Source organism: Clupea harengus, chromosome 24 (assembly GCF_900700415.2).
Source record: "Clupea harengus chromosome 24, Ch_v2.0.2, whole genome shotgun sequence".
Lineage (NCBI taxonomy): Eukaryota > Metazoa > Chordata > Actinopteri > Clupeiformes > Clupeidae > Clupea > Clupea harengus.
This window is the reverse complement of record NC_045175.1, coordinates 931,768-942,483: the sequence shown is the minus strand read 5'-3', so window position 1 is coordinate 942,483 and position 10,716 is coordinate 931,768. Positions and strand designations below refer to the sequence as shown.

The 10,716-nt window shown below is 41.1% G+C and overlaps 1 protein-coding gene across 1 annotated transcript; it reads left to right on the top strand.

Moving 5' to 3' along the window:
• The first annotated feature begins 6,544 nt into the window (after positions 1-6,544).
• lgals2b (lectin, galactoside-binding, soluble, 2b) lies at positions 6,545-9,948 on the top strand. Its single transcript, XM_012837414.3, has 4 exons — positions 6,545-6,680; positions 8,391-8,467; positions 8,759-8,930; positions 9,496-9,948. The coding sequence occupies exons 2-4, from the start codon at positions 8,391-8,393 to the stop codon at positions 9,640-9,642; spliced, it is 396 nt and encodes a 131-aa protein (XP_012692868.1). The 5' UTR covers positions 6,545-6,680; the 3' UTR covers positions 9,643-9,948.
• The last annotated feature ends 768 nt before the right edge of the window (positions 9,949-10,716 follow it).

The window sequence follows — 10,716 nt, the reverse complement described above, 5'->3', positions numbered from 1 at the left end:
TCCTCGTTAAGTCTGTGTCTAGCCTGACGTCCGTGACAGTGGGTTTGTTTTTTGTCATTTTCCAAAATGAACATCTAACATGATACTTGACTAATAACCTCCATGCCATTAGTGCACAGTGTATAATATAGGCCTATCATACAAGTAGATTACTGTAGAAACAACTTTTTTTTTCTTTCACTTTAATGTTTAAATTAATGTTATAATAATTATGACTCTTAGTAGTTGTAGGAGGAGCAATAGCTAATCAAGGTTTTATTCAGGTTTTCTGTCATTTATAATTAGCATATGTAACTGGATTCAAGAGGGGGAGTCGTCCCCCCCTCCCCCCCCCCTTACATGGGTAAAACTAATTTCAGTAATTTGGATGTAATTATCAACTTCCTTTTTCTGAGCTTGACGTCTTGTCAGTTCACACTCGAATATCTGTAAGATCTTTCTCACACAACCTCTTTCGCAACCTCTTGCGTAGGCCCTGGTTATTTTTTTAGCGAGCATGCCTGCATGCGTGGTGAGACCGTTGCAGTTGGTTTAGAATCTAACTAGGAATTCTCGTGTTTTTGTTAGCTTAGTATGAGCCCTTTGCATCTACATAGGGAGCTAGTCCTGTTCCACGGAATCCACCATATTGCACCGCATGTTCCTACTGTAGCGCAGAACGGGCAAACCAAAACAACAGCTCGAGATGGGGCTTTTCACATTATGCAGACATCCCAAGTCTCCCGGAAGTTCCGGGAGTCTCCCGCATATTGATAGCGACTGCCTGATGCCCGCAAATTACTTAAAATCTCCCGGAATCTAGAGCGAGCGAGCAAGTCCGCGCAGGCGAGACCAACGTGCTCCAAACCGCGTAAGCATCTGTGTAGCGCGCACACGACAGAGAGGGAGAGGGAAGGAACAGGAGCACCAAGGCAGAGGGAGAGTACCCTAAAAAACGAAAATATAAGACACATTTTACAACAGACTATACAAAGGTGTACCCCTGTCTTAGAAAAGTAAATCACAAAGACAGTCTTGCTCGCTGTACAATCTGTAACAGTGATTTCAGCATTGCCCATGGCGGGTTAAATGACTGTAAAAGACATGTTGAGGTGAGTTCAACAAGTTTCATTTCATGTGCATATTATTCAGGCCGGCTAGTTGCCAGGGCTACATGAAAACAACAAACTCCTTAGACCTGTTTAAAGTTGCAATGGAATAAAAATAAAAGCAGTTAACATAAATAGTATAAGCAGCATATAAATAGTAAAAGTAATCTACATATTTAAACATAATTAACAAAGAATTGCATAGGGCTATAATTGCATAGGGCCTATAGAATGATTATATCTTTTAGGGACCACAACTTGTTAGGGAGCGCAGGGAAATAGGCCTAGGCCTACATGAAGGTTACATGGCTTTGCAGGTTGGGATGTCTGCATTATGCCATGTCACGGCCACCGCAGGTACTTGCACACGTTTGTTAAAGGGAAGGGTGCTCAGCTGGTTGCAATTCTGTATACAGACATCCAATGGAAGCTGATCTCCTGCCATTACATTACATTACATTTAGTCATTTAGCAGACGCTTTTGTCCAAAGCGACGTACAAGGGAGAGAATATTCAAGCTACGAGCAATAGAACCTGGTGTAACAATAAATAAATACTACTTTACATTAGAAATATAACAAAATGAAATAAAAAGAAAGAAAGAGTGCAGAAGTGTAACTGCTGTAATTGCAAGTTACGCACTAGTCGAAGTGCCAGTTAGGACGGGAAGTGCTCTCTGAAGAGTTGGGTCTTCAAAAGCTTCTTAAAGGTAGAGAGGGACGCCCCTGCTCTGGTAGTGCTGGGCAGCTCATTCCACCAACGTGGAACTACAAATGAGAATAGTCTGGACTGCCGTGCTTGCACAGACGGCAGTGCCAAACGACGCTCACTAGAAGAGCGCAGCATCCTGGGTGTAACATTTGCCCTTACAAGAGCATTTAGGTAGGTGGGAGCAGAACCATCAAGCACTTTGTAGGCAAGCATAAGTGACTTGAACTTAATGCGAGCAGCTACAGGCAGCCAGTGGAGGTCAATGAGTAGCGGGGTGACGTGTGCCCTCTTCGGTTGGTTGAACACCAGACGCGCCACCGCGTTCTGGATCATTTGTAGTGGTTTCACCACGCAAGCCGGCAGGCCCGTTAGGAGGGCGTTGCAGTAATCAAGGCGTGAATTCACCAAGGTTTGCACCAGCAGCTGGGTGGCATACTGGGTTAGGTACGGCCTGATTTTGCGGATGTTGAATAGCGCAAAGCGGCAGGACCTAGAGACAGAGGCAATGTGGTCCGTGAAAGTCAGTTGGTCATCAATAATGACCCCGAGGTTTCTTGCTGTTTTGGATGGAACAAGAGACAAGGAGTCAATATTGATGCTGATGTTGTGGTGGATGGCCTGTTTGGCTGGAAAGACCATCAGTTCCGTTTTGGCCAGGTTCAGCTGAAGGTGGTGGTTTTTCATCCATGTGGATATATCAGCAAGACAGTCCGAGATCCGCGCCGAGACAGTGGTGTCCTCAGGAGGGAAAGACAGCTTGATAAACCCCACTGTTCGTCAATGAGACCAATTACGTCATCGAGAGTAAAATACACTCATGCCATTGGGATTAAACAAGTTGCTTGGAACGCAAGCTTGACTTCCATTCGATTCATTATTGCGGGCCAGCACAACGACCTCTAGAGGGCGCTAAGGGCAAAACACAATTCATGCAGCAATATTAGATAATAAATGGAGAGACATGGGCTATGCTACAGATATACAGATACCGTTCAAATTCATGTCTATTTTTAGATTTAACTGGGCAAGCACCGCTTGCCTTGCTTGCCGTGACGACACGCCACTGAAGTAAACATAAGACCCATCTTGAACCGTACAAACAGCGCTGGATGGGCTCCTTGGCCTCCTCTACCTCGTCCTGTTTTACCTTCTTACCTGGTTCTACACCACGCAGCCTTACTCCTCTTTTACGTGGCTGTTGACCCTGTTCATTTCTTTGTTGTTCTTCCATTGTCAGAAAGTGTAATGTTGTGGTGTGTGTGTGTGTGTGTGTGTGTGTGGTGTGTGTGAGGTGCTCTGTCTAAATATGCTTGTGTATGAGTGTGTGTGTGTGTGTCTGTGTGTGTGTGTGTGTGGTGTGTGTGTGTGTGTGTGTGTGTGTGTGTGTGTGTGTGTGTGTGTGTGTGTGTGTGTGTGTGTGTGTGTGTTTGTGTGGTGTGTGTGTGAGGTGCTCTGTCTAAATATGCTTGTGTATGAGTGTGTGTGTGTGTGTGTGTGTGTGTGTGTGTGTGTGTGTGTGTGTGTGTGTGTGTGTGTCTGTGTGTGTGTGTGTGTGTGTGTCTGTGTGTGTGTGTGTGTGTGTGTGTGTGCGTGTGTGTGTGTGAGGTGCTCTGTCTATATATGCTTGAGTGTGTGTGTGTGTTGTGCACTGTCTATATATGCTTGAGTGTGGGTGTGTGTTGTGCACTGTCTATATATGCTTGAGTGTGTGTGTGTGTTGTGCACTGTCTATATATGCTTGAGTGTGGGTGTGTGTTGTGCACTGTCTATATATGCTTGAGTGTGGGTGTGTGTTGTGCACTGTCTATATATGCTTGAGTGTGGGTGTGTGTTGTGCTCTGTCTATATATGCTTGAGTGTGGGTGTGTGTTGTGCACTGTCTATATATGCTTGAGTGTGGGTGTGTGTTGTGCACTGTCTATATATGCTCGCCAATTGAAGGTTCATGAGTTGCATGATATTTTACTGGTCTATCAAACACTCACACATTCCCCTTCAAAAGTGAAAGTCAAGATGAGAGCGATGAGAGATGAGATCAGTTCAGGAGACATATACCAAAGAGGTCTAATAGAAATGTATAAAATATAATTGGCAGATTATGACAACTGGTTCAACACTTTTGCATGAAATTACTTATGCAATGAACTGATGCCTAGATGTTTGGGGGGTACGACTATTCAGAGGACCAGTATAGTACATATTGACCAACATGACTTTGTTTGTAATTGATATTGTTTATAATGTAAATAATATGTTTGTTATTGATAATGTTTATAATGTTAATAATAATGGTTGTAATTGATAATGTATATAATGTAAATAATAATGTTTGGAATTGATAATGTAAGAAAGCGCAGAGAAATGTACACAACCATCTGCATGACTGGGCCAAAGCTTTTGGTATTTGTTCAAAAGAAAGAGAAATTGCTTTTATGATGTGCGAAAGTGTCTAGATAAGGTTGAACTAATTCTGGTCTGAGAATTTTTTTTTAGAAGTCTGTTCCTGCTAACTAACACACCATTTCTTCTTTGGAAAGAAGGGGGCGAGGTGGTGTAAGATATAAGAACACATTGTTCGACTGAAATCTCAATGACATGAAAGTTAATGAAAAAGCAAAAGAAACATTTTTGCAAAGCTTGCATACTTTTGTTAGACAAATCACTGATAAAGACATAGATACATCACAAAGACATAGATAGAAAAGAGCAGGGCAAGGTAAATAAGGCAATCTACTGCTAGGTTGAACTGGTGACATTGCTTTGAATTACTTGATTGAGTCTCTCTTCACTCTCTCCTAAGAAATGGCTTTTACTGTGCCACACTGGTGCCCTGCTTGAGTGGAACGCCAGAGCTATCAGCGAGTTCTGCCACCCCGAAGTTCCACCATGTTTAGGATGCCAGGACAGCGTGGGTGACGACCAAACATTGCATAATACGGTGTACTTTTTGTAAACCTTTGCTGTGTTGTGTTGATGACTATGCTTTTAAGGTGAATGTCCCAGTCGTCCAGATTTTCATTGCAATATTTTGCAAATCTATTCTTTACTGTGTCAGCTAATCATGCCCATTTGTCTGTGGATGGTAAGCGTTTAATTCCAAACGTCGAAAATATTCCCTTATTAAGATCATTGACAAACTCCCGACCTAGATCTGTAATGATCTTTTCCATAAGTCCAAAGTCTAACAGTGTGCCTGCAATCTTTTTTGACACATCGAAACCTGTCTTGTTACAAAGGGGCATTGCAATTTTGTGAACAGGTTCGTTATTGTCATAATATACTTCCTTCCCTTTGCAACAGTATGAAGTGGTCCTATCAAATCAACTCCCAGAACAGTCCATGACTGGGACACTTCAATTGGCCGCAACAGTGAGGCCACTGTTTTAATGTTGCCATGGTGCAGGCATTGAGGACATTCTGATAGCCAAAATGTCCACCTGTTGCAGGATTGTCATGGCATTCCCTAAGATCCTCATGTCTCATGTCTCATTTGAAACTTTTTCATCTAATCCATCAGACCTATGATAAGGAGAGTAACAAGGTCCTAACCAAAAATCCTATATAATTTATAATCTGAAATTATTAAATATGTCACTATCTAATCTAATTGATAGTCGTTACAGCTGCTGTTACAATATTAAAAGACAAACAAGATATTCACATCTAAAAGACAATGTTTTCGTGGGAAACATTGTAATGAAACTTTATACAAAGCAACTGCAAGAGTCGTGGGGAAATTAAACCGGTCTGCCCAATGAAAGACATCTGCCCCCTCTAATGAGGAGGTACAAGTTTTTTTATTGTCTCAGCCTAACAGGCTTTGCAGCATCATTGTATGTTAGTTCGGCCTATAGTGGTCAATAGTCCACACGCTTGAAAAGCTGCGTAGGCCACACGGAGGACAATTCCCCACTTTTCATTTCATAATCTTCTTCTACACCCTCTAATATAGAAATCTGACCCTTATATTAAGGAGATACCAGTTCTAGTTGTTTCAGCCTAGCTGCAGCATCAGAGGTCAATAGGTGTCGATTGCCTGATTTTTGAACGATCATATTTGGTTTTGCATATTTTACATTGTGCTTAATGTTACAGCCAGTAAGTGCAGACACTTCATGACATGAGCAGTAGGAGGCCTTGGAGGACGTTCATGGTAGGTGACCTGTTGTCAAATAAAACCCCATGTGAAATAAACAGCCAAGCCAAGATGGCAATAGTTTGACTACCAACTTAGTGTAAGTAACTATTAACATCTATTAACATCTATTAACATCTTATTTGACACTGTGTAAAAGTTTGATTAACAAGTCAGTCGTGTATTTAGCCTATTTACTTTAGTAACTTAAAAGCTTTAACATATATATAAATATATATATATATATGTTAAAGCTTTTAAGTTACTACAGTTAATATATAAAATATATAATAATACATATATATAATATATATATAATATATATGATTGAAGGTTATTTTATGAAACAAAATATGTTTGTGAAACATACACTCAGAAATGTGCTACACATCTAAGTTATACTTCGGGTAGGACACTTTCTAGATACACCCTGTAAAGTGTTCCTTACTCAAACTCACTTTTCACTTTTTTCTAATCAGTTTGCTATTTCGGTCAGGTGACTGGTCTTAAAGAATCATTAATTAGTATTACTTCCGGGTATACGGATTATTTACTGAAAACCTCCATGAGAGACACAGTTTGCGAATCTTAGCTCTTGATTGGCTAAACCACCGAAGCTTGTGTTCAAGTGGATAGCAAACCTACGAATCACTGCATCCGTTTTCCGCCCCCGACATACAGGAATAAAACCTGTAAGCGTGTTGAAACGTTTTCGGTTGGGATTTCTCACGGTGCACCGAGTCAAGGTAAGTGCATATGTTGCAAACTGAGAATCAGTAGGTAACTTTAGCCTAGTAGGATTGTTCGCTTTTTTTTTGTTGTAAAATTACAACGACATCTATCTAACCACTTTCCGAGTAACCGTCCATGAGACGCATATCAGGAAAGTGGAAGTAGATAAATATTTCCGTTATACAGATTTTGTTCACACGCTATGAGTTTGTCATGAGTTTGTCAGAAAAGTGACCAGCCGAGGGGGTTATGGCTTTTTAGCTGTACTGCTGTGTGCTCAGCATAGGGAACCTAGTTGTTTAAGGGCAAGTATAATAAAGATGATCTTGGATCATCGTTATATTCCTGATCTTCATTCAAATGCTTAACTGTATCAGATGGGTAGACCTGACAGGTGCCGTTCCTTTGATTTCTGGCTGCCGCTGTATTTAATTTAATATTTCACCTGCCACTGTCATTTTGTTACAGTTGTAATACATATATGTTAATGGCACGTAGGTTTAAGTTCAGGGAAGTGTGTTTTTTTTTCTTCCTTATACAATCAAACTCTACATGATTAGCAAGCTATTTTGAGATATGTAACAGATATGGTATATAGCCAGCAGTTGACTGTTGAAGTAATATAACTGATTTTCTTTCAGTTTTGAGTTTTCTTTTTTTTTTACCTTCACACTAACAGCCATATGCACTGTTCTAACAATTGTGCACACCATCCTAACATCACATAAAACCCCTTCTCAAGTGTGCACCTGTCTCTCGATCCCACTTCACAAACAGAGGCATCCCTTGATGGGAATGTTTGGCGTGGCGACGGTCGGGTCAGACAGTGTCACCATGGCTATCGACTACTAGGTTTCAGGGTTGTGACACTCAGGCTGCATAGCAAACCGTCTGCATCCAAACTCAGTTTTATGGTTTTACAGGCCCCCTTGTGACTGACACTGTTTGCGAAGACCTTCACTCCGGAGAAGTTCAACATTCACTCACCACTCCTTCCTGTATTTTATCTTTACGATAACTAAAACTGGGTTTATTATTAACAAAGGGATGGGCATAGTAGATAAGACAGGGATTCTGTCCGCATCCTCATAGTCATAAACTCACCTACTTCTATGAGACCATTTTTGTCAGGAGTTTAATTAATAATTAAGCTTAATAACTGACTTGCCTATATTTTGTAGATGTGCTATTGTAGGTTACAGCTTTGTGTCAAGTTGTTTCTTTGCTTTTTAAGATTGTTAAAAGAATATCATAGAATTTCTTATTTTGGATTGTTTATTTAATTGTATTAGGGTATTCCGGTGTTAAAATTAATGGTATGACTACTTGAAGCTACATATGGTTTTACTATGGGTGGTTATAGATTACACAGTACAATAGCACCCTTTCAATGGCCTTCATTCTCGAGGGTGAGTTACCTGGAGTAGGTCTCTGGCATGAGTGTCATTTTAACTCTAGTTAGTTCTGGAGAAAGTTGTTTAGTCATTCAAGGGAATAACAACCTCTCAAAATTAATTTTACGTTCACACTTCGCTTTATAACTTTCACAGAAAGTTCTTTGAATGGCTGCAGATTCAGTGTAGGTCTGTATGGACTTTGTCAGTACTGGTCGCCTGCCCTGGACAGACTCCGCCAGGCCAATACAAAATGAACCGCTGAATGTCTAATCACAGATGGACTTCATTTCAAAGATTAAAATAGTTTCTTTTGACTTTTTTTGACAGATGGTTGTCGTTAAGGATATGTCCTTCAAGGCCGGCCAGGAGCTGAAGATCTCTGGCAAAGCCAAAGAAGCCACCGCGTGAGTTCATTTAAAAAGTATGGTAGTGTACCACTGAAGAACTCTAAATGCCTGAGTTTCTTCAAAAGTCGTAATAATTTTGTCAAATTACACTAACCATAAACACTGCCTAGCACTGGAAGGTTCAGAATATTAATTTGACTGAAGTGTGTCTGTTTGCCACTATGAACAATAACTGCAGTAGTAATCTCATCTCTCTCTCTCTGTCTCTGTCTCTCTCTCTCTCTCTCTCTCTCTCTCTCTCTCTCTCTCTCTCTGCGTGTGTGTCTGTCCTTTCTTGTATGTCTCCAGGTTCTATATCGAAATTGGCCACGATGACGACGCCATAGCCCTTCACTTCAACCCGCGTTTCGATTCTCATGGGGATTGCAACACCATCGTTTGCAACTCCAAACAAGGGGGCGCCTGGATGGATGAGCATAGGGAGTCCTGCTTCCCCTTCCAGCCTGACGAGGCGTTCAAGGTGAGGGGTGTCGGTGTCAGTGTGTACTTCCCTTCGTAGGAGGGGGTCGGTGTCAGTGTGTACTTCCCTTCCTAGGAGGGGGTCGGTGTCAGTCTGTACTTCCCTTCCTAGGAGGGGGTCAGTGTCAGTCTGTACTTCCCTTCGTAGGAGGGGTGTCAGTGTCGGTGTCAGTGTGTACTTCCCTTCGTAGGAGGGGTGTGAAAGCCTCGTGCCACCTTTCCAACTTTCATTTTCTTTATTTGAATGTTAGTTTGGGTAATGCATGTTGCTATTTCATTGGGCTAATACATAATTGAACAGTTACAAACTGTTTAGCGATATCATGGCAACTTTTCAGTGTCTGTATTCCCTCTAGTGGTGGAATTTCACAGTTCAATGCATTCAGCTCGAGATGAGCTGCCCCTTTTAGTGTTCTGTTGAGTTCTGTTCCTTCTCCAGTTTTCTGTTGTTGATCAGCTGGTGCCACTGTATATATCTCGGCTTGAATTCAGGATTTATTTGTTCAATGTAAAAAAAGAACAGGTACTGATAACTTTTTTCTTTTTTAAATGTTCTCCATTTGTAGGTTATCATAACCTTCAATAATGAAACCTTTTATATTAACCTACCCGATGGCACCATGATGCACTTCCCCAACCGCTTCGGCGACGACAAATTCAAGTACATACATTTCGGAGGAGACGCCAAGATGCACAGCATCAAGATCAAATGAGGCAACCATCTTGGCTCGGCCAACCACCATCTCTGCAGTCATGTGCTACTGTCTGAGCTTTGTCCTGTCTCTGTCTCACTGTAGTATCATTCAGACGGCAGTTCATTTGAATATGTCATGGCCGCAATTTGACCTAACGATATTTCTGTGAATCATTAACTGTGAAAAATCTTTGGCATTTGTCTTGTGAAAAACATGAAATGTGCTCAACCTCCGTAACCTCTCCTTCGCATGACATAATTGTGGAGATGTATCTTCTATGAGTCTATTCCCAGTTCTTGACCACTAATAAAACATTTTACACAATGCTTTGTCCAGGGTCACTTTAAATGAAAATGTATGTGAAGTGTTTACAGTGTTATATTGAATAGTCTTCACACAATGGACAACCACTTTAGTGCCATCTATGACAAAGTAAGGTCACCAGCATCTCAACATTACCCGCCTCTCTAACTCCCCAAAGAATCTGTTGACAAAGGCTGACTTTCCCTTCCACTAGGTGGCATTATATAACACATTCTGATGGAAGCAAGGTATTCCAGAGACTGGTTCTGTGGCTGCATCATTTTATTTATAAATGGTGCTAAAGTTAGACAAAGTGATCAAATGTTGACTCTCCTGATTGTGGAGGCATCCACAGCCCAACCTTGAACTGGGTCTGACCGTGAGGCAGCTCAGTGGCAGCCATATTGGATGGGTTTTGAAAATGCAACCTTGTATTTTTCTCCCACTGCGTGCTTTTGAAGCGGAGCTGGCATCAGTGTGTCGGGCAGTATTTGAAGTTGGAGGTTCGGTCTATAGCCTCATCTTGGAATTATTTGTATACATCTCCTGTTTTTGTTTTTGAGATTTCCAGAACCTCAGACATTTTGAAACTTCATGAAAAACACTTGAAAATCATTCCTTTTTTTTTTTAATACTTCTAACGATAACTGTAAGAACATATTACATTTTACTATATCTAAAACAAATGAAAGGACAAAGCACAGTTTCTTTGTGACATAATGTTAAGTTTGCAAGCGATAGTCAAAAAACCCTAAAATGAGTCGCACTTGTTCCCATTCACATCCATTA